This window comes from Prinia subflava, chromosome 1, assembly GCF_021018805.1.
Source record: "Prinia subflava isolate CZ2003 ecotype Zambia chromosome 1, Cam_Psub_1.2, whole genome shotgun sequence".
Taxonomy (NCBI): Eukaryota; Metazoa; Chordata; class Aves; order Passeriformes; family Cisticolidae; genus Prinia; species Prinia subflava.
In genome coordinates, this window is record NC_086247.1 from 137,196,035 (window position 1) to 137,221,047 (window position 25,013).

Genomic DNA, 25,013 nt, shown 5'->3' on the forward strand with positions numbered 1-25,013 from the left:
AGAAGTGCTGATGTGTGGTGTGGCTTTTCTTATGATGATTCTGTCCTAACTCAAAAAACATGTTGTTGCCTCTAGACAAATCAAACTCCTTTTAATTAGCAAAGTGCCTTCCACAGTTATTTCTATGATGAGTAGGTTATTGTCTCAGCAGCATCAAACTCAGTGGGAAAAATGTCTAAGTGTTAATTTGTTCTCTGGAAATAGGATTGGGGATGAGCAGACATCATCAAAACAGACTAAAACTTCCCATACATGGTTGCTGGTTTATGGAAATGACCTTTCATCTTTCAAAGACAGAAGTCTTACACTGGGAGATGGAATGTACAAAACAGCTTGACAAGACAGCCTGTAAATGCGTGTCTCTAACATAAGCAAAGCTAATATTTTCTATGATTGCCATGTAACACTCTCTGGGCAGCAATCAGTTCCATTTAGATATGGTTAATATGAAAGTAATAATGTTCCAGACTTCATTCTTGTACATACTATCAGAGGAAAGACTGTTGATTTGTTTTTTCAAATAGTCTGGTACCGAAATAAAATGAAAGTTTAATTCCTGTTACAGTACTACTGCTCTTCTTAATTCTGCACTGTCTGAATTTTTCAGGGTTTTGAAGGTATTCCTGTCCCGAACAGCTCAGCGTATTCCCTATATGACAGGTGGGAGAGTGATGAGGATGCTGTCTGTTATTCTTCTGGTTGTCTTTTGGTTTCTCATTGGCTGGACTTCTGCAATAACCCAAAATTTGGAGAGAAACATTCCACTCATTGGTCAAGGGCAAACATCTGACCATCTGATCTTCAATATGTGCCTCATAGACCGCTGGGATTACATGATGGCTGTTGGTATGTTAATATTCTATCTTTAATTTCTAAAATAAAACTTGGTTGCCTTTTAATTTTTCTTCTTTTAGAATATCTTAAAGTTTTGTCAGACTGTCTAATATGTGAGAACTATGGCAGTAAAATATCAGCATGTATGTTTTTTAAATGGGCTGAGAACTAAAACAAAATATGCTGACACTTCTGTGGCTTTCAAAGGTTTGTATCTTGGATTGTAGTAACAAAGTGATGGGTGTTCAAGACATTTCATCTTTGAAGGGAGAAGGAAGAAGTAGCTCTTCTAGTATTGAAGCTCTTCAGTGGTTCTTCTACTACTGAAGAGAGAAATTGTGACTAGTTTAATGAAGGCTTTTTGGTCTTGCACCACAGAACTGGGCAGAGTTCTTGTGTGAGGAGGGAGAGAACTTATGCATAATGTATTTGTTAGATGTACTTTCAGTGCATGGAATAGGCAGGAGCTAAAAATGACACCCTGCAGAAGTCATATAAGGCAGAGAAAGGATTAGTTTTTGTTTCCTTAACTCATAAGAACCAGTGTGCTTTCTGTGCCAGGGTTCAGCTAAACAGTGTAATGTGCTTTCTCCCATGCAGTGCTTCCACCTAGAGCCAGTGTTCCTTGTACAGCCCAGGCTAGCCACCCGCTGTCTCAAATACGTCAGTGTTTTGAAATCTGAACTAAATTCCTATTTTTTTGCCCTTTCCCTGCTTCTCCCATGGACATCCCACTGACAGAGCTCTGCTACTGAGGATTAGGGAGAGGTAATGGCTTCTCCACATGAGAGTGCAGATGAGATGGACAGAAGTGTTTTCTCTGAGCCTGGCGTACAGAAAGTCAGTGTATAACAAAACAATGCTGCCAGCTTCACTGAGGAGTTTCCATGGCTCCAAGGTGCCCCTGTTCTCTGCTTTTCTCTCCTTTCTGTAAGGTCTCAGAGGCAGTCAGGCACAGGGGCACCCCATCTGTCAATATGCTCACTGGTAAACCATGCAGAGAAGAGCAGAAAGGAGCATGTTCTGAAATTATCTCAATTTGGGTCCTTTTGGAGAGTGTACTTTGCAGTAATGGAATAGTTGTATCGCCAGAGATGCTGTAAAATTAACAAAAAAAATTAAATGTGAAACACTTGATGATGTCATCTGTACTAACCCATTTTGGATCAAAATGTTGGTGCATTTGACAGTGTAGTTTTACTAATATTTTGTAAGTGGTGTTTTTTGTGTAATGGCAACAAATTGTTTTAGTCTCTGGGTTTTATAATTCTGGTGGTGTAGTGATTAACAATTCAGATCTTAATACCCAATTATGATCAATTGCATCTTTTGGCAAGAAATTTTGTAGATTGCTGTCTGACTAGTTTTGAAAAAAGTAAGGATTGTGTTTTTAGGTATGTTCACATTTAGAAGTTTTTAATGTTTTTCAAAATACACTCAGGGGTAGTAGAAGCAAAGTGAGCTCTCAAGGCTGGAATATTGGGCAGAATTTCTTTTGTTCAGTCATTTTGCCTTCTTATCCACACTACCTCATAAACAGACTTATGCAACTTTTCAGTAAACTATGCAGTCATATTAGTGGCACCAGGAGATGTGCACCTACAAGGCTTTAGTAACATGTGTGGTGTATATTTATTTATTTATTTATTTATTTATATGTGTGTATGTGTGTGCATGTGACTTCAAGATTTTTATTGCTAATAACAGCCTGAAAAGCTTACAGTTAATAGGAACTAGTCCCAAAATTAGATACTTCATCTCAGAAATGTGTCAGAAGTAATATCCTTAACACACAACTCCTTTTATTCCTATGGCAGCAGCCTTGCAAAATATAATATGTAATAAATTAACTGATAGATTCTGCTATTTGATTTCAAATGCAGTGGATGGTATTTTATTAAAGACTTGTTATTTCATTTATTTTAGTCAGGCACAGTATTTTGTATAAATCTAGTGAGTGTGTTGCCATATATTCTGTCACTTGTAGCCCTTGCTAGAATACTTCCCTATTTCACTCGGCTGTCAACACCTCAGTGAAATGTGGACAGGGAATTTTCAAGGTCACAGATTAGTCAAGTGAGAATTAACAAGGCTCTGCTAGCAAGTCATAATGAGATGAATCCTTTATGCTACTAGAGATTATTGGAATTGGGATTTATGAAGCATTTTCCATACTAATCACGCTACTTAGACTCTATCTCCGGAGACTTTTATTGCAGTGAATGTTTTATATTTACATTTCCATTAAGTTTAAGAGGATGGTCTCTGTGAGAGACGTAGGGACTTACACACAGTGGTTATCACCATTTCTACCATTGCCTCTGTACTTGGTGATATGCTTATGAGAAAAATTAGCATTCAGTAAATCTTATTTTATCTACATAATCTAATATAAATTACTGTGTATTTCCCTTTGGGTTTATGTTAGTGTGTGTATTTTTCTTAGGGTTGGTTACTTGTGGGTAGCTTATTTGTTATTTGCCTTATTCTTTTATTTCCTTTGTGTTAGTTTCAAGGTCGGTGCATCTGTCTCGTTGAAAAGCCGTGGCATGGTTGACAGTCTGAGATTGCAGAGAAAGGCCTGAGGCCTTGAAAATACTCACCTGCAAAGCCTTTTTTCCTATGGCTCGAATATATTTTATATCTCAGCCTGTCACCATCAGATTTCGACTTAGAAAACAACTCCAAGTGATAAACTTCTGGTACCTAAGGGCTTGCAGTGTTGCAAATCAAACTATTCTTTATCCTGAGGGGAAAACATCCTATAAGCGTAACAGATATTGGCACAGGATTTAAAAGAGCTTCCAAGAAACTGGAAAAAGAGATAATATAATAAGTTTAATGAATAAAGCCCTAGGGAGGAGACAAATGCAGGCAGAGAGATAAAGATGCGTGCACAAGCACAAACAAAAAGCAGAGGTGAAATCTTGACAGGTGGATGTTCCTGACTTCAACAGGGCCACTTTCACCCTGAATGGATAGGGAGGTTTTTAAAAGTCCCCCATGCATTCTGTGTGTGTTTTTCAGGGTTTTTTTAGCCCAGAAGTGAATGACAGATATTAACTAAGCACAGGGAGATGTGTTTTTTCTCCCACACCTGTTTGATTTCTGGCTGGCAGGAGCAGCGCTGCTCCACTGCACTGAGCTGCTGCCATGGCCCACACATTCCGTAGGTCATGCTTTGGGTCTTGGGCCTGATACCCAAGAGTTTCAAATATGAAACTTCCTCATAATTACGGCATGCTCTCAGCCAGGAAAAGGAACAAAATGAGTATTTTTGGACTGTTCCCAGGAGAACTCTCTCCCACTGATCATTTGTTGGTATTTAACATACATAATCCTTGCATCTAAGGAAGGCATGAGGTGCCAGGACAGGCTCTGACAAATTGGGCATCAAGACTGCCTGTACACTTTTAAGCTAGGGCATTGTAATGTACCCTTACAAGGCCCTTTTATTGAATTTTCTACAGGTCCTCTGCTGCATTCAGTGAATGAGTGATTATTATTTCGTTTTGTTATCCCCATTTGGTGTAGCCCTGTGCCATATTTGGGGTGTGTTGTTCAGAGCATGCAATGAATAAAGAACGGTTTGTTTCCAAATGGGCATTTTCAAACGTCCCTTTAGCATCAATGCACAAAGATTAAAGCCAAAATTATCCATTTTCAGTGTCTGTCTTGAGACATTGAGGGACTGGTTTATCAGAGCACTGTTTATATAGCCTCCTCACAAGCACAACCAGAAGATGCTTAGAATTCAGCACTGGAGTGGATCTGGCTTCATTTCTTACATTAGATACTCAAAAAATGTATCATGTAAAAATAGTGATCACTTGTGAAAAGCTTATTTTAAGTGATAAGTCCAGGGCTGTTTAAAATGTTTGTAGCAGAAATAGGAAAAGAACAGTGTTTTCAAAACTGCCTTCAGCTCTGTCTCTTTTCTGCTTGTAAACCACTCCTCCTGCCGCCCTGTGCACCACTTCAGCAGTCCTTCCACAGTCCACATCACCAGCACTGTGTGCAGTTTTATTTCACTCATCTCTAGGATAAGGTAAATCTGGAAGAGTATGGAAAGAGTAAAGATGGGGAGTGTGCTGGAACCCCCAGGTTTAGAAGTTTGAGTTGCATTACCCCTGCAGTAACTTTGCTTTTTCTTGTTATCTGTTATGTGATAAGGGAAATCCCATACCCTTTACTTAGGCATGATTTCTACAAAATATTTCTGCTCAGGAAACCACGTTTGTGTTGCCTGGGCTATGTGTTTATGTATTGGTGAATGCCATGTTTAGTTGCTTCTGAGTGTCCCCTGTGCTTTGGGAGAGGCTGGAAGGTGCTCTGACTTCCTCTTGTCGTTGCACCACTCTTTTTTGTGTCCACTACTGGTACTGCTCCAAATCTTTCCAGCACTTTAAGAACTTTGGATGCCATTGGCATTTGCTTGCATCCTCTTTAAGAAACGAGAGAAGAGGCCCCAGACTCAACCAGTTTTCAGCTGACCCTGTTCTCCCTCTTTCACCCACACACAAGCGAAGAGGGTGATGGAGTACTTGGAGACAAGAAGAGTGTCCAGCTGACTTTAATAACAGCAGTGAGCTGTGGAAGTCATGAGGCAGGACAGCACATCTGCCTAGAGGAATTAAGAGAATGCTTGAGGATAAGGGTTAAAAGAAGTACAGAAATGAGAGGAGCTCCTAGAGGCCTGAGACTGGGCATGTGTTTAGGGCAGTGAGACTCCTAGGTTTGTTGCTCACACTCACATCGGTGGATATGTCTCCACTGCCAGCAAAAGCCATCTCTAGGGCACCGTGAAGCCATGGGACCCACAGACCATGGTCTGCATGTCCCTTGCATCACTTTGAGTAGACCTGCAAGACGGTCTTGTGACAGTGTGGGGGACAGAGTATGCTGTGCCTCCCACCAGCCCAAGGACCCCACTCTTCTTTCTCAGCCTTCACAGCCACAAGCTATGGAAATTCTGGGAAGAAAAAGACTCTGAATCTGCCACCATCAATTCTTTCACCACAAATAGCTCTCTTTATTGCTGTGCATAGCTAATTAAAATGATGCTGAGATATGGTGGGAGAGACAGATAAACCTCTGGTAATTTATAATTTGCTAGGAATAACTCAACACTAAAGACTTGTAATCACAGTTCATTGAAATATATGAAAATCCTTTCAGTTGAAGAAGAAAAGCTTCTCCTATGACATGGTGCAACTCTCCAGGTGGGAGATTGGACACAGCGATGCAGAAAGAGATTGCGTTGGCTGGCAACACAGGAGCAATCGAGGACACAATTTTTTTCCAGTTTTAAAATGGTGCATGCTCAGCTCCAGCTGGCACCCTGAGTGAATGAACGGATGGAAGAGCTGTGCTTCCAGATCCATAGCTCACTTCATTTCAGTAAATGGGATTTAAAATGTAGTGAAGTGTGGTAGAGAAATAGATGAGTTGTCGTAGCTGTGTTATGGATGTAAGTAGAGTGCTAATCAGTAATTAGAGTTTAAAACCCAGGAAAAATGATATAGTTGTTTGAACAATACTATTTTACCAACAGTGTAGAGTTCAGAATACCAATGGAACTTAGGCAAGTCACAGCTTTAATGTCACCATCCCTGGGGAGCAGTGGCCTGGTTTTGGCCTGTTGTGGTGCTTTTTAAACAAGTGCAATCAAGACATAAAGCTTCATGCAGAGCCATGAAAATGGGCTTTAATCTTTCAGGGCTGTCTTATTTTTGCAAGTAGCTTCTGAACAGCAGAGTGCAAGTCAGCACAGGAATGGCTGTCCTGGCTCCAGGGAGCCCACAGCCAGCTTCACCGAGGGGCTGGCATGAGGAAGAGAATGAAGAGAAAGGCATTTCTGCCAGGGCAGGTGGGCTGAGAAGCAACCAGGACAGTCTGAAATAATTCACTTTCCTCCCCTGACCATGGCAGGAAGGAAACACACAGTTTAGGACTTAAGCTCTTCACAAATACGGGTAAATTTATTTCTGCTGTTGTCCTGCAGTGGCAGGGTGGCATTATCCCCATTTTACACAGGCAGAGCTGAGGCACAGTGAGATTAGGGTTATATGGTCCATTTAATGTGGCTGTCCATGTTGCAATGCCTTTGGCTCAGTTACAGAGCTTAGTCAAATATATTTGCAATGTTGGTATGGTCTCACTGGCTACAAATAAACAAGCCCTGCATGCTTATTTTCGCTGCAAATTGCAGCAAAAAATGGGTATTTGGTGCCCAAATAGCAAGCTCCCACTTCTGCAAAAAAATTATCACCTCTACAAAGTTTGGATTGAATGGGCACCTCAAATGAGGTTTTTTTTTCGTATTCATACGAGTCTGAGGCACAAGCAGAGTTAGGAGTCACTTGTGCATGTGGGGACCACTTTCCTCTCTTGCAGTCTTTCCTGTCATTCACTAGACATCCAAATGTCATTTGCAGCAAATTGCAGAGCTTTCATCATCAGGCAGCCTTGATTAGGTGAAGTACAGACATCTGCATAGCAGGAGTGAAAGCAGCAATGGATTAATGTGGGGATTTCCTTCTGCTCAGAGCAACACAGACCACTGCACATTTAGCAAAACCTAGAAAATATATTAACCCAGATCTTTTGAGAAAATTTGATTAAGTCAGTAATGACAAACCTGAATTTATCCTTTTCTGTAAAACAGATACATACCACAAACTGTGGATATAAATCATTGTCCTTCATTATCAGAAGATGCAAAATATGAGCAGTGGTCCAAAAAGATCTCAAGTGAGCAGACATGGCACACTCTTTGTTGTAACAGGCCAGTGGCATCAGACAGGTCTGGCCCAGTGTGTTGGATGATCAAGCTAAGTGCTCCAAATTGCTTCATTTTCTAAAAACATAATCAGCATCATGGAGACAAGGAAGAATCCTGATTTTTAAGCACCAACTAATATACTAAGCAGGTTGATCAGATAATGCAAAGACCAGATAAAAGGTTCTTTGGATAAGAAGTAGGTAGTGACTAAGAAGAGAGATATTTAAAGACTAATTCATTTGTGCACATGACATACTGAGGTCACTTTAGATTTTCGTCTCCTACCTTCCATTCATATCAGCATCCATTTATGCCTTTAAAGCAACTGTGCCTTTTCTTAACCTCTTATCTATCAGAGATTTTCTCCCAAATCTGAATGCCTGTTTTGGACAATTATAGAGTAACTACTGCAAGGGGTTTTTCAGAGCTGTTTTATGTTTTATTGTTTTGACTCTGCATTTTCTGTCCAGAGAACAGTTGACAGCTCACTCTCCTAGGAATTTCCATATTTTTTTCAGAAGGGGAAAGGAAGGGGCTTTTTGTTTTGTGCTTATTATGTGCAATGGAATAATTTATAAGCCTTGTGCTAAGTCATAGGAACAAGATCATGTGTTTTGAGTTTTGAGTTTGCTCTTGACAGGTATGCAGTATGCTAAGGTGTTCCTTTAGTGGTCAGAAAGTCACTTTTCTACTCCAGACTTTTAGTGGAAAATTATTCAGCAAGCCAAATAGCAATTTCATATCACATTTCACAAATTTTGACCATTAAACATATTTGCTGCAAAGTAGTCACTAGTGTCCCATAAACAACCTAATCAGTGATGAATTGTACATTAGAACTTTGCTACATAGTGGCCAGATGTACTCAACTATCTATCTATCTATCTATCTATCTATCTATCTATCTATCTATCTATCTATCTATCTATCTATCTATCTATTGTTACTTATATCTTTGTTATTCATTGGAGTAATAAATACATTAATATGTTACCTTACTTTATATTGAGAAAGTAAAAAGGCCATGTAGGAAAACAATACAGCAAAAATTTATAACACCTTCAAATTTTTTGTTGCAAATTGCACTAACAATCTGTAGCTAATTATAGGAAGTTGACTTCTCCCACAAACACAGCTTTTACATGATACATTTAAGCTGTTTAATTAGTGGTTTAGATAATAAATTGGTTTTCTATCAGTCCGTTTTGTTTTGTCATTGCTGATTAATTTATTGTAATGTTGGACTTAGCAAGTAAAGGAACTCTGTTATTTTACCTTATGTTTTAAGAGCTCTTCTGTATTTGTATTCCATACCAGATGTCACAGTAATTATTATCTGCAGACAGGAATGCCAACTCTGCTCTAAATATAAAGCTTTTCTAAAAGCATTATGCACTGAATGGTACAAACTACTGTTGTGCTCCAGTATATTAATACTTTGAAATTGCCTCTTGTCTTAAGAACTCCTCGTAACTATGACTGTGAAATTGAAAACTGAAATTTTCAGAATTAATCAGATCTGGAGATCAGATGCTAACTGCCTTCCTACTTAACCTAGCTAATTGAAACGTTTGGGTTGTAGTGTATTTTGTTTTTTTAATGGCAGCATGGTTTTTTCATTTTAATTTGCTCTTTATGCAAAAACCCCAAAAACCCCTAATTCAAAATCACAGCATTTTTATTTTTTTCTTTTAAAAGTAAGCAAAATTTGGCCCTGATTATTTAGTTCAAGTAATAATACCTTCAGCACATGAAATTTTACATGGGTATTTTTATTTCTTTGAAAGCCAAACCTTGTCAAACTCTCAGCCTTTGTCAGCACTTGTAACTCATCTTTTCAGCCAGAAAGAAATTTGAGGCTCCTCTTGCTTCAGCTGAGCAAGAGGAAGAAGAACAGACCATGGGTAGATTTGAGGAGTGTGCCTGTTATTTCACAATTAGCTCATCTATTCAGTTCTGCTGCTCGTGTTGGGGAGCAGGGGAAGTTTGGATGAAAGGCAAAATGTGAGGAAATAGGCATTATCTGGCACATTAGAGGAGCCCTGCCAAACAGTGTTAGTATGAAGGATTTCCAAAGAAGACAGGACAGTAAGATATAACGACCTGGCTTTAGCAGCCTAATTCTTACAACTCTTTGCTTTTCAGTGTCTTCTAAATCATTAGGGAGCAATTAAAGCAATAAATTACAGTAATTTGAAAAGCAACATTTCAGTGCCATGATTCTACATATGTGAGGCAGCTACCTAATGAAAAAAACCCCAAACTGCTAAGATTTGTAAAAAAAACTTTATTCTTATTTCATTGAAGCCAAATTTCTATTCCACTTGGTCAGGAGAGACTTCTGGATCAAGATGGTTTGGTAAGTCATTCTGTGCAGGAGGTTTTTAAGGAACCAGACTTCATTTATAGCATAGTTAATTTTCTAGAAATTAAATGGAAATAGTGGCCAGTTTGCCCAAGTGTATGAGTAATTTGGGAGAAACATACCTGCATGTGTGCTTTTGTTGAGCTCAAAACCAGGCTGGGACCCATAGTCTCGGAAATTCATACTAAGATTTTTTTCATTTTGGCACCAGTAAGGCCTCAAATCATGCTATTACTTAGTCAAGAGATCAAAACGTTTATTATTGTTAGGATTTGGTGAGGAAGAACACAAAACTAACAGTATGGGCGGATTGTGCTGCTTCAGATGTTTGGGTTTATGTAACTGGTAAGGCTGCTGGGTCTATGAGAGATGTGTTCTAGTAAAAGTTACTTGGAGATAGGACATATATTTTTCATTAAGAAATGTGCAAAGTGTTGTTCAGAGTTCAAACTGAACTCTTGTCATAGCACAGAGAGATTTATATAACTGAATTCATTTTATCCAGACTCATCTCTTACTGATTTTAGCTGGAATTAACTGCAAAATTAGAAGTTTCAAAATAGTATAACAATATATTATAGGTAAGTTACAGCAGTTGTGGACTACTGAAAGTGGAGGAACTGGAGCACCCGTTCTAATGAGATATCCAGTTATATTTTAGTTATATTTTAGGTTTTTTTCATGGCGGGATTCACAAGCTTTTGTGTCATTACTGAAACCAGACCAGTATTTGCTGATCACTTCCACAGGGTGATGTCACTGATCACCAGGTTTAGTTACAGTATAGAAAAATAATTGGCAAAAATAAGTCTGAAGAATAATTAATTTTCTATTATCCTGCATTTAATTGTAGTTTTTATTGCAAAAATTCAACAAGACAAAAGCAATGTACAAGTAACAATGGAATCACAGTGTCTGAAGCTGGTCTGGAGCAGTGCCAGCGTTGCTGGGGTCCAGCATGGAGCTGCACATTGCTGGGTGACACTCAAACACTTCCAGCCACTGTCAACTCAGACTGCAAGGCAAGAGGGACTGGCACCACCTCTATTCATAGCTACATGACAGAGCTGTATGTTTGGGTTTTTTTTCTGGGAGTTTTTTCAAGATGGTTAGGAAATCACTCGTATCAAGATCAAAATGATGCCACATCAGGCTGTCCCCTGGGAGCTGAAGTCAGCATACTGCTGGGTGCAGATGAGCCATCTCTAATGAACAGCTTAGGCTGATCCAGACACCCTACTTCTTCTCTTTTCTTCCTTTACTCATTTTCTCCTAAAAGAAACACATCGTCTGTTTTAAGTGCACTAGAGCCTTAGAAGTGACTTGTCATATTATGGGTACCAGCAGAATTAATTGTCATGAACAGAAGAAATTTTTAAGCACAAAATATATTGTTTTGTCTAAGTTATAAACCTTTGAAATGAAAGTGTTGTCTTAAAAAGCATATAGTCTGGTAGTAGCACTATTTCTCCCTCTGTAACAAGAACCAAAGCTACAATTAAAAATACTTGTTATTTGAAGTGATGTCAGACTTCTGTTGTACCAGTTATAAAAGCCAGCAAGACATTTTTAGACATTGTCTCAAAGTTTGTCAATTGAAAAACTGAAATACCATGAATGCAAAGGTTCCTGATGTGGAAAAAGATGTGTAAAATTAAAACCAAATATATCATTTGCAATGACAATATCTGAAAGTGTTTGAATGCCTATGTGTATACTTATGTACATGTGTACTGTCTTTGCATAGATACTCACACATACAGAAGATACTGTAGTGCTTCAAATTTCCTTCCATCTATAAAACTAATCGCAAATTATTTCTTTTTGTTCTTCTCACAGCTGAATTTTTATTCCTCTTGTGGGGTGTTTATCTCTGCTATGCAGTGCGGACAGTCCCATCAGCATTTCATGAGCCACGTTATATGGCTGTTGCAGTTCACAATGAGCTCATTATCTCTGCTATATTCCATACAATTAGGCAAGTGATCTGTAGATCTAGTCATTAACCATTTATCTTTCAGGTTGCATATGGTACAACTTAGAATGGGTGAATGGGATAGGATGCATAATGGAAGGTCTTATAAATGTTTGTTTCTGCAAATTAAATGCTTACTAAACTCAAAACTGTTCCCATGGGATTCAAGAATATGAAATTTTATAATTAGAGTTTTTTTCCAGTATCGTTAGGTGATTTTTTCTTGGATTAAAGTTTAGTATATATGATAAATTAGGTATAGCAAAACAACTGTCTGTCTTCAGTCATCTACATACTGCTCACTGTTTTGTATCCCTAGAAAAAAAGCAGGTAAGAGTGTTGGTTTGTATTTACTTTTGCTGATGTGCAACAGATTGGTGAGCTGCATCTATACGTTAAGATTATTGTACTGGTTTGGGCATGAACCACAGTGTTTTATATGCTGACATAAAAAATTGTTATGCATATGAAGTTGTATCAGTAATATAAAGCCCATGTTTCTTCTAAAGTCTGTAGCAAGCTCTACATTTCATGCTTGTAAATTATTTGGGTAGTAACAAATAAAGAAGGGTCTTTGCTATCGCTACATGAAAATTTACTAAATCTGGCCTTTCTACAGAGTACCCGTTAAAAATTAATTGGTCCTAGAAAATGAAAAAGAGCAAGATAACATGAGTTTTATCTCATCCTGTAAAAGCTCTTAAGACTTTCTTCTGACATTCTTGCACCCTCTTTTGCCTCCTGACAGACTTTAGCTAAGATTTTTTTTTTCTTTTTTTTTACATTGCTTCACTGACAGTCTTCAAATACTCTTCTCTGTTCCTTGGTCTGTCTTGGCACTAACATTCCTCCTTGTCTTCTTGACTTTTGCTTTTGAGATTTTTTTCTGAGTAAACATCAGCAAAGCAAATCCTTCATCTCTGTTCCTTCCTGGTGCTCTTTTCTCTTATCACTGTTATACAGTTCACTGCATTTTTCAGGCATGCCATTTTTTTTCCTTCCCCTCTCTTAACCCTAAATCTCAACACCTACACACACTCAAAATCTATAGTCTCTAACACAAATATCTGCAAAGTTATTGTTTAAAATCTTTATCTGATGGAAGCATTTTTCTTTCAATTCCTGATAGATGTAAAATTCACTTACAATACTTTTGAGTTTATTATAACCAATATGACGCCTCTCAGTCCATTTTCCCCCATTAATTTATATTCCTAAACTGTGTTGAGCCATGTTAGAAGATACACCTCTGAGTTATTTTGTGGGCTGCAAGTTTCTTTTAACAATAGAACAGGAGGCAAGCAACCTTGGATGAAAGAGAGGGGAAAAGGAGAAAATATACCATTTTAGTAGATGCCTTATGATGGAGACACAAAGGGATTGAGTCTTTCAGTTTGTCTTATTGACAATCCTGTGCCTGCAGCCTAAGGTGTGCTGATCCTATTCTTCCTTCTTTTTTTTTTTTTAATGTGCATTTTGTATTGATTCTTTCCCATCTGTCTGGTATATGCTGGTTTGTTGAAAAAAATATTGTGTAGTGTTTATAGATAAGATTGAGAAAAAAGTACATGATCCCTCCTGAGATTATGTCCATTTCTGCATGGACAACTCTTATTTTATGTCCCTACCCTACCCCCTTTTTTTTTTTTTTTTTTTTTTTTTTTTTTTTTTTTTTTTTCTTCTCTGCCAGGTTCTGGATGCAACTGAAAGGGCAGTAATATAAAACTTAGATTTATATGACATACCTGAATTGTCATGAATTTGAAAGTACTGGAGCCTTGAAGGACACCTACAAGGCAGTCAACCAGTTTGAAAACTCCCAAAGCTCATAGAAGATTGATGAGAGGACTAAATAAAACCTTGAACTGTTTGCACTTTGTTTTCCTTTGAAAGTATTCCCATTTCAGAAACAGAGGACTCTGGATTATCCTCAGATCAGCATTGTATTAAATTCCTGCCTTGTTCTTTCTCTTACATTACTGAGAACCCCAAAATTTATATGTAAAAAATCTCACTCAAATAGAAATTCTATCTTTGCTAGGACAGAATGGCTACTACAAATGTGATTTTGCATTTGAAGACATGGTATGGCACGGATACCTTAATCAGTCAAGGTGTCCAGCTTAAAGCAAGCAAAAAAGCCTCCACAGAACTGAGGATTGGGTCTGTTTAGGGTTAACCGAATCCCGTGGCCATCAGGATGTAGATGCTTTCTCCCATCTGTCTGATGGATCTGGCTGCTGCTGCTTGCAGCTCAGGCTGAGCAGATCCACGTCAGGGCAGTCACACAGCCCCTGGCTGGCCACGGGGCCAGTGCAGGTCCAGCACTCACAGCCCGGCCCCGTTCCTCCTCTGCAGCTGGGCCAGCGCTGGCACTCTGGGTCCTCCCAGGGGCAATCACCCACGTGCTGCCTGAGGATTGTTCATCACCTGCTCGTGCACACGGGCACCATGGAGAGGGTGGTGTCACACAAGATAAGGATTTAATGAGAAGATGGGAGATAGGTCAGGTGGAGAGCTCAGTGACCACTTGCTTACGTGTCACTAGACATTTTATCCCCACTTCTTTCCGTGCTTGTTTTTCCCCCACCTACCTTATCCCCTATTTGTCCCAGTCTTTGTCTTCTCTCAAATAAACAACCTACCCTCATTATTTTTTTTCTTCTAGCTCACGGTTTTGCTACATCTGTACTCAAATTTGGCACTTGTGATGCCATTAGCTAGGTAATCACAATTTTATCTGCCATTGCTGATATGGTTACATGAGTGCCACTGACCTTGTAAGTTCTGCTCCCTCAAAGGTCCTTCAATTACCTGTGAAGTTTGGCCGTCTTTCAAATGATTTCCTATTAACCACCTGTGAAATCCTGCATCCCCTACCATCCCTTACAGCACTGTCTGTAACTTTTGTTCACTTTTTGCTCTGTTTTTTTTACATCCATCAGTTTCTCATGTCATCTTCATCAGTTCCTAAATCCTAAATGTTCAGTTTGCCAAATCTCAGGCCTGAACCTCCTCATATTCCCGCACATCCCAAAGCAAAATATCTCTCTAGGAATTAATTAATTGGAATATTTTGTTATGTTCATAAAACATTGCATTTACAAAGTATTAAACAAGTAATTATGACTGTATTATTATAGCATGTAAGCCAGTGTTTCATGCCAGACTATTTCTGTTAACAAAAGCTTCTTCAAACTGTGCATCTGTGAACTTGGATAAGTTGCAAATGTCATTTCTGTCTGAATGATTTTTGTAAACCTGGAAATTGCAAGCCAGCAGTACATCCGTTCATCCATTGCACTGCTTACTGCTTCTATCTTTGGGAGCTCACCAAAGCAGACAAGCCAAGCATGCTTCAGCTTTAACTGCACTGCTTGTTCTACCACTCCTTTAGAAAGCTCAGCAAGGAACTGTTTAGTTTGAGAAGTTCAGCCACTCATTTCCAAGCATTCACAGGCTCTTGGACCCCGCAGCACTGAGCTGGTCCTGCAATAAAGACCATTTCTCTGCTCCCTGCTAAAAAGCATTTCAGTTCAGTTCTCCCCTGGATGGCTTATCAGCTGTACTTGGTAGCTGTGATCTGTGGACATCCTGTGTTTATGAGGTGCACTGCAATTCATCATAGTACATGTGCTTAACCTAAAACCATCCCTTCAGCTCATCAATGTATGCAAGCTGCCATAACTCAGGCCAAAGAAACTGTGACAATATACACAAAACAAAAAAGACAGCTCAATAGAGTGAGAAAGATGGAATAAGGAGTATAATTTAAGGTCTGTTGACTCTTTTTATGTTTTGGGTTGTTGATTTTTTTCAGAGTTGTTTTGAAATTTTAGCATATAAGGAAAGCATGTGGATGTAACTTTTAGTCCATATGAAAGCAGTACGGAGCAAAACTAGTTGTTTTGTTTGGCCATTCAGTAAAAGAAACCTAAGGAATACTAAAGATATTAAATCTAATACACTGGAGAAATGCAGTGAATTGCAACCCTGAATTCTATTTTCAGATTCATTCTTGCTTCAAGACTTCAGTCGGACTGGATGCTGATGCTGTTCTTTGCACACACACATTTGACTGTGACAGTCACTGTTGGGCTACTTCTGATCCCTAAGGTATTTGAGTCTGCTGTCTCTTTTCTTTTACCAAGACTGAGGAAGATAAATGTTGTCAGGCAGAAGCAGTTCTATGTAAATCCAGCAGCAACTGATAGAAAAGAGGGATGTAAAATTTGGCTATTTTACCTTGAAAGCTGTATTGATTTTATTTTAAAAAGTATACATTTTCAAAGTTTCTTTCTTTCAGCTTTCAAAATTCCAGGAATTTAAAGTACTTAAAATGTTGATGTGACTGATACAAGAAGGAAAGAATCCTGCCTAAGTGTGCTTTTGTTTTTAGGTATTTATGTGACCGTGCTGCTGCCAAAGTTAGCTGAGATCAGAGAATTTAGGCCAGGGCATAGAAACTCTGGAATCAGGAGGCTGGACTGGCCACGAGATAGGGAGGCAGGGATTTAAACCAGGCAGTTACAGACTGAGAAAGGGAACCCTTTGGATGGCAGAGCCTGGCACAGACAGATGCTGCATTCTGGAAGGAGACATGGCCATGACAAGGAGCGGTGCTGGGTTCTGGTGTGTGTGGGATACAGGCAGAGGCTGATGGCAGGAGTCAGGAAAGGCACAGAGAGCCCAGAGCTGCAGCCCTGACACCTCCCCTGGGGCACCAGGGGTGAAGCTCCAGCGTCTCACTGGGGACAGGAGATCTGCAGGGGGCTCCTCCTGTCCCCAGCAAGTCCCCAGGAATGGAGGGGAACTTCCTTCTCAGGACAGCACCCCAGCAAAAGGAATGGCTTTCTAATGGGTTTTGAAATGACGAATCATATTAATCAAACACGAGTCAAAATAGCAGTAAAGGTGAAAGCTGCATATGAAGAAAGAGCATTAAGCACTTCAGGTAGATAGAATTTTCAGTTTAATGAAGCTGCTGCTCCTGCCTTTTTCCTGTGTGTCAGAACAGGGTACGCTGATAACTGTCAAGTATATGTACATTGAACAGTCATAACAAGGGACTCATTGGTGCAACTTTAATACTCCATAACCTTGTTTTATTTTAAATTACTTTTCTGGTCTTTAGCAATAATCTTGTATTTTCTATTTTATATTCATGTACTTTATTACATATCTTTAGAGGTATCTTTCTAAACTAGCCTAGAAAATTTGTTGCCCTTTCTGAAGCTGACTCATAGCAACTGATCACTGTTTTCATTTTTAGCTTATTATCTGTGTTACATTGCACAGACTTTTTATCCAACACACCAAAGAATTCAGAGAATTAAAATTCACAAGGTTTAGTTCTATTCATGAAGTCCTGAAGACAGATGGCTATGTGGACAATAGTAACTTCAGATGAGTGAATCAATATGAACAAAACAATAATGACAACCTCACTTCAACTCCTGATTCAAGGATTTGGTGAAACATAGAAGAAAAAAGTTGACTACTTTTTCATTCGTTTCTTTCTTTTATTTTTTTTCCTCTTTTTTTTTTTTTTTTTTTTTTTTTTTTTTTTTTTTTTTGTTGGTTGGTTGGTTGGTTTTTTCCACCTTATCCACCCATTCCTTTTTAAGGTTAGGATCTAAAATAGGAGAACTGCTTTCTGCAGGATTATTAAGATGTATGTTGTATAAAATAGTGTCTTACTGTTTTAGCAGCCTAATTGGAAATAATGTCTCAAAGTCTATTTTTATGCCAGCTTAATTGAAATGCCATTTAAGGAGTTTCAAACAAGTATCAAAATAAGTAGATTTTTTTTTCCTTATGAAAATGTCTAAGATTTATCAAGTTAAGCCATCATTAATAAGAGTTCCTTCCATATAATACTGAGACTCTACAGGACACTACTTAAGCCAATAAAGCTTACAGTAATGTTTTGAGTTTGAGAATCCCATCAAATCTATAGAAGGGTCATTGTACCATAAAAATTATTATAAGCTGATGTTGAAGTAGACTTTTGTACTCATGGCAACGTATGTTTTGTGAATACTTTCAGTTTTCACATTCAAGCAATAACCCAAGAGATGATATAGCTACGGAAGCTTACGAAGATGAGCTTGATATGGGTCGGTCTGGATCCTATCTGAACAGCAGTATCAACTCAGCATGGAGTGAACATAGCTTGGATCCTGAAGATATTCGGGTACATATAACTCATTTAAATAGCATTCCTTTTCAGGGACACTTTTTCCTACAAGAAAACTCCAACTTGCATGCAATTGTTTCTCTTTGCAGATATCAGCTTAAAAATGCCAGCTTAGATCTTTTATGATTGTGGTATCTGGGCATGTAAACTCTCAAGGGAACTATTTACTAGTGTGAAGAGATGCTGCATTACTAGTTGTAGTAAAAGTCATAGTGGTGGCTAAGGAGGAGGAATCATCCTCAGCAAGAGCTGGTACTCAGTTTATGTAGATTCTTTGAATTATCTTGAAGTGCAAACAGCTTTTGGTTTCAGTTTAATTAGTCATTTGTATGTCACATATACATAAGCATACATAACTATAAAGATAACATTTTTAAAAATTGATCAATGGAGAAAACTACTTTATTCTTATTTACGTGATTAAAAGCCATATGTTCTGAGAACAAGAAACAGCTATGGAGTTCAGCAGGAAAGCTGAACACTACAGCACTGAAACAGCAGTGAAATCTGAAACAGCATAAATGAATGTGAAGTGTGCTTGCTGTGGAAAGTAACATGTTTGTGCACAAGGGTTGAACTTGTGGAAAAAATGGGATTCAAGTTGATGCAGAAATGGAATATTCAAGAATTTGAAAAAGGTGAAATGAGTTTAATGCCCTTTTTAGAGCAGTTGGTCTTGCATTCATCGGGCTGCTTGTTTCACTGTATTCACTGTGTAAATACTAGTTTTGCCATTCACTTTGCGTTGCAGGATGAATTGAAGAAACTATACGCTCAGCTTGAAATCTATAAAAGGAAAAAGATGATTGCTAATAATCCACATCTCCAGAAAAAAAGGTGCTCGAAAAAGGGCTTGGGGCGCTCGATAATGCGGCGTATTACAGAAATCCCAGAGACAGTCACCAGGCAGTGCTCCAGGGATGAAAAGGACCTGTTGGAGCACAGTGTTGTGAAGAACTTGGCCACACTGAAGAAAAACACACCAGATTCTGCAAGTTCTGCAAAGCCTAAAGAAGAGACTTTGAAAAACAGAGTCTTTTCCTTAAAAAAGTCCCACAGCACTTACGATCATGTTAGGGATCAAACAGAAGAACCAAATGGCTTAACTACAGAAAGTGCAGAAGTTATAGCTGCTGAGAAAACGCTTCTAGACTCCTTGAATGGTAACAAATTAACCAAAAATGCTCCTGAAAAAGTTGAAGCTGTCTCCACTGAATCGGTTCCTTTGGTGTGCAAATCAGTAAGTGCGCATAATTTAAGTGCTGATAAGAAGCCTCTGCATCCAAGAACCTCTGTGTTACAAAAATCCCTCAGTGTTATTGCTAGTGCCAAGGAAAAGACTCTGGGACTAACGGGTAAAACACAAAGCCTAGAAGAAAGCACTAAATCTCAAAAATCTCAGCAGAAGGGTAAAGAGGCCAGCAAAAAGCAGTCAGCCTCTGATAAAGGGGAACATAAGGATTCCCACCGGAAAAACTCTACCCAGTCTGAGGAAACAAAGAAAGCCCATAAATCTGGAATTATTAAACAGCAAAGGGTTAGTCAAACACCTGCAAACCCAGACACAGGCCCAGGTAAGTCTCTGCACAAGGACAATTTCAACATAGGAGAAGTTTGTCCTTGGGAGATATATGACCAAATTCCTGGTCCTGTGCCTTTTGACTCTAAAGCTCAAAAACATGTGTCTATTGCTTCCTCAGAGCCAGAGAAAAACCACCCTTCCCAGCCAAAGGGGAAGACTCATCATAAGCTGAAGACATCTGAGGGGTACCAACAATCAAATCAAAAGATCTCAGACAAAGTGGAAGCAGCCACTCAGGAGACACAAGAGCAGCAGATCTTTGAAAATGAGAAAAATCAGTCAAATTCCAAGTCCCAGGTCTCTCCTGGGCTGAAGTGTGAGAATGTTAATAGGTATACACCTAATACCCGTGCTGGGGAGCGGGAGGAGCTGCCCCAGAAAACAGCAGAAAAGGAAAACCTCAATAAATTGGCTGAACAGAAAAAAATTGCCTCTTCTGAGGGAAATGTGCTTTCATCTAACTCCCATAAGCCAAGCAGTTACCTGCAGCAACCTTTAGCATCTCGAGCTGAAGTCTGCCCTTGGGAGTATGATACAGCAGATTTACCAAATGCAGAAAGAAGTGTAGCTTTATTGAACACCTCTGCTATAAGTGCAAATAAAACAGCAGCACCTCGAAAATAAGAGGCTTTCAGACTGAGGAGAGTAGCAACATTGAGAAGACAGACAACAGGAAAGACAAAGGGGACTTAGGCCAAAAGGATCTGAAAATTCCTAAGGAGCATCACTTAAATTAAGGGAATCAGCACTATCAATGAGTAGGAGTTCAGCAAAGTAAATTATCATTGTTGTTGTTATTATTTACATGTTGAGTGCCAACAATGTGATTAGCAGTGCCCAGAATATGGTCCCTGCTCCAAGGATTTTACTGTGTCAATGAAAGAAATCTGCCTTTGTGAAATCAATTCTCTTTTCAAAGAAAAAATAATAAGATGATTACAAACGCACAGTGTAGATGTTAACTAAATTATTTCTGGATGCTGTAACTGGCTGTAACTTGCCCTTGGGACTTTAAAGATCCAGCAGAAGTGGGACACAGAAAATGTCCTGATGGCAAAAAGGGGTATCAGCGAGCAGCTTATTGAAGTGACGACTTTTCACTTTACATATTTAATCTAAATAGCACTGCTAACTAAATGCATCCCAAAAATATTTTATAAAATTATTGCTTTCATTTTCTTATTACTGTGTGTTTAAGTACATTGTTGTGTCTCATATTAAAGCATTCCAGATTGTATAATTTTTGCAAATAACTTTGATATTATGTGACACAACAACATATTTATGCAATCTGCAGATACTGTCTTCTAATTGCAAGTTAAAATACCTGCTGTAGACCTTTTGTTTATATATAGTAATCTTTCACTGGCCATGGAAGCCGTAATTCATATTGGGAAATTCTTTTGGGCTTTGGAGATTATTTTTTTTTCTTTCCTGTGATTTATATAGTGGGGTTTTTTTTCTTTACTCTGTGTTATTTATATTTATAATTTCATACTGTATTATTCAGGGGTTTTATATGCAGTAAGTTATGCACTTCCCTGTTAATGCTCATAGACTTTGTTAATAGTGGAAATTCAGTCGTCTTAGCTGCATATACTGGTAAGTCCTAGGACAACTTATCTGGGTTTTTTGTTACTAATTGGAAAATATCATCTAGGAGATGAGGAATCTTACTTTAAACAGCGATGGTGATGATCTTGTTCAGTATTTCATACTGAACCTTCCTGTTAAAAAAGACAAGCAAGAATGACAATGAATATACCCCAGAAATGACTACCTGTTTTACTAAAACCAGACAGCCCTGGGAGATATTTTATTTATGAACAACAATATACTGTTTATCCCTGTTGGCAAACCTCAAAAAATTTGCTGTTGGAGTGAGGAGAGAATTCCAAAATATTACTCTTCCCCCATATATGCAAATGTAAGCGATACTGGGAACAGAAATGATGGTATCTCTCTCCAACTCTCCAAAATACTTTGACTTTTTTAAAATTTATATGTACATTTATGGTAAAAGTTAGTGTTTGATACAGTGCTGCTTTTCAGCAATAGCTACAGTCCTCATTGTGCTTATGAGCTTAATTCATAGGTGGCCCATTCACAACTATGAGTCTTAGTGACAGTTCACCATCAGGGCCTGAGGACGTGTTGAGCAGTTCTGAGGAGCATCAGCAGTAATGAAACAGCCCCAGCTATCTCAATGCAGCACCAGCAAAGTGCTGTTCACAGGAATTGGCTATACATAGTGTACTCCAAAACAAAGACAGCTCAGTCCTAAAGAACTTGTGCAATTTGAGAGAAGTGATGGGATTCGGTGGAAGAACATGAAATGTGGATGATTGAATAGAATGTGTTGTTTAATATATATATAATATATATAAAAATAGATATTTATATATGTTTAATATATATATATAAATGTCATATCTAATGCACACATGCACATACACATATGTAGTATAAACTGATTTTTGTGGCATCATAGAAAAAGTGGCTTAAGATAAAATGCAATGAGCAGAGGGACTTAACCTGGGCATGAGGAGAACTTTTTCTGTCCTTTAGAAAGGAGAGGAGTCTATGGGCATGTCTAGACTGACACATCAAGATGGATCTGCTTTTCCTACTGCCACTGCAAAGCCCAAACCTGGAATGTACCAACACCTGAGCCAGCTGAGGACAAGTTGACTCAGGTCTTGGTGCTGTCTAAACGTGTTACTTGACTTAGAAATTCTGCTCATTAGCTCCAGATTAAGTGAACTGAACTGCCCCAGCCAACCTGGTTGTCCAGGCTAGTGCTCAGTTCCACCATGGGGATGTGCTCACTTAGGTCTTTACTATGCTGGGCTTGTCTGACTCTCCCACCCCTCTTTTGTAGGGCATAATAGAGGTCTAGGAGATCTGACTGGGACCCTTCAGTCCAGAATCCCTGTTCCACCCACAAAAGGGAGTTAGGCAAATGGGTGCTTCGGGCATCAGTGCACCCTCTTTGCACACGCAGTGCCACTGGCATCCTACGTGCAGCCCAAATCCAGCTCTGTCCTTAGTGTGGAAAACAGTTGAGATTAGACCTGGTGTGCTCAGATCCTCCCTTCCCAGTCCCAGACACCCAGATATGGGATTTGTCTGTAACTTGTCAGCTTCAGTGGGACTTGATCAGCTTTTCTGAGAGAAAATAACCCTGTATTTCCATTGGAAGAAGTCTATCCTAGAAAAAGAGCTTTCTGGAAGACCTCCAGGAGCACACTGTCCCTGTGTGCAAAGAAATAGACAATTTTAAACCTGCTGAAATGGTGACCATCTCACACCTCTCCTAACCTTGAAGGGAAGTTCTGCAATCTCAGCAGGGGTTTTTGGGGTTGGGATGGGGTGACAGCTTATGGAAGGCTGCCCTGGCTCATTTATGGGAGCCCGACTGTGAGGTTGGAAGTGGGCATCCACGGAGGTATCCTGAAGGGAGATATTTGTATGTACTCACTGCCACTTGGAGACAGATGTTTGCAAGGAGCAGGCCCTCGTGCCCTGGCTCATCTGGCCCTCCATCCTTTACCTGGGAGCTGAGCAAGGCCCCCCTGCCCGTGCCCTGCTCCCCAGGAGCCGTGTCGGGGTGTGTTGTGCACCAGGGATGAGGGACCCACATCGGCAGAGTGTCTGCACAGTGCCCCTGCCCCTTGCATTCCTGGCAGGATCAAGCCCTTCGTGCATGACTGTGTCTGTGCCACTGCTATATATCTGTACTGCCTCGGTTTCTTTTCCCTTTCTTTCTGTTTTGAAAGATAACTACATTGGAAACACAGGAACAAAGCCCTCTCCTTGGCTGGTGTGAGACAGCCCAGCTGCACAGCAAGCAAAAAGTGATGGCTGGTTAACCAGGGAAGGCATTGGCTTGTATGTTCTCGTTTGGTTTAGATTTCTTTCATCCTGACCCTTTCCCTCACTTCTTAAAAACTGTCTGTTGTGGTTCTTTAGGCTCATTATAGTCACATCCCCTAAGACTGACACAATTGGAAAACTTTCCTTGAGAAAACAAAAAAGCTTTCCCCAATTTATTAAACAAGTGATCTTTGGGCTACAGATTCAATTGGGACTCAAATTATTTCACATTTAAGAAAATGAGGGGCCAAACTTCACTTAACTATCCTATTACACTATGATGCTGCTAGAAGCACTGCTTAATGAAGACATACTAAGTTAGACATAAATAAAGTTTTGTATTTCATAGATTTTTCTCCACCAGCATATATTGACTAGATTGCTTAGATGTCTTTTTCTGGAATTTCGTTGTCATTGTTCAGCCAAGAGAAGTGCAACTCTAGAGTAAAGGTGTTATAAAGATGTTTTCTAGCAGATCTGTTAAGAGAAAAGACAATAAAAATGAAGGTCACAAACATTTGCTAGGTTGTCCTTCTAAATGCATGTGCAAGCTGCATATCTCCTTTATTTCTAAGCCATGGTTTATAAATAATTAGATTTATACCAATCTTATTAGACTTGTATAATTTATGCAAGATTATGCGCTTTAAAATATAAATCAGTGCACACCTATCATCAGCTTTGGTGGCATCATAGACCTGAAACCAGACAAGACGTTTATATTTGCTCTCCTTAGGCTTTTGCATGCATATGACAACAGGCAGGCCTGAGCAAACACTGCCTTTGACTTTTAAAATTTTAGCTACTCCAAGTTGTAGAGTATATAAAGCTGTAAGTCTCTTCACTTTATAATGTGGTTCTTATGACAATGTTATCTGGCAACCAACAGCATCCACCATGAAATACTTGATAGATTTATGTTGTAATGTGTTGCAGCATGTAAATAATGTAACTTCTCTGCAATAAAGCACATTTATATTAAATCTGTCTGCAGGCTCTTGTGTTGTGATTTTTCTGAAGTTGTTACTGATCCAAACTGAACAGGTTTCCTGTCAAACTTGTAAAGTAACTAACTTTACAGCTTCGATGATCAGATCATGCCATTATCGTGTTCTGGATTTTCCTTATATTTTCATCAGAACAGGAATGTACTATGTTCACGATTTCATTTTAGGGAAATAGCTCTGTTTTTTCAATGATTGCAGTTTTGAGGTCAAAATTGTAGAGTTCATTCTATATTCTTTGAATTTAGTGGTAACCACAATGTTAGAAAACAAGAGGAAATACATAGACCACATTTTACTATGTCATTGTAAAATCCTGTAGCTCATCTGTACTATGTGTGCACATTCCTGAATTCCTCATCTCAAATATGCATCTAGCAGGTATAGGAAAGAT

At 39.0% G+C, this 25,013-nt stretch overlaps 1 protein-coding gene across 2 annotated transcripts in view; it reads left to right on the top strand.

Moving 5' to 3' along the window:
* GPR158 (G protein-coupled receptor 158) overlaps positions 1 to 24,578 on the top strand; it is a 192,391-nt gene extending 167,813 nt beyond the window's left edge. The window contains exons 7-12 of one of the 2 annotated variants that reach the window (XM_063414006.1): positions 608 to 846; positions 11,823 to 11,961; positions 15,969 to 16,074; positions 18,008 to 18,154; positions 18,909 to 19,731; positions 19,858 to 24,578. In XM_063414006.1, coding sequence (XP_063270076.1) covers positions 608 to 846; positions 11,823 to 11,961; positions 15,969 to 16,074; positions 18,008 to 18,154; positions 18,909 to 19,731; positions 19,858 to 20,363 — 1,960 coding nt within the window. In that variant the 3' untranslated portion in view covers positions 20,364 to 24,578. Of the gene's footprint in view, positions 1 to 607; positions 847 to 11,822; positions 11,962 to 15,968; positions 16,075 to 18,007; positions 18,155 to 18,908 lie in introns of both variants that reach the window. The other variant, XM_063413999.1, reaches the window with a different exon arrangement.
* The last annotated feature ends 435 nt before the right edge of the window (positions 24,579 to 25,013 follow it).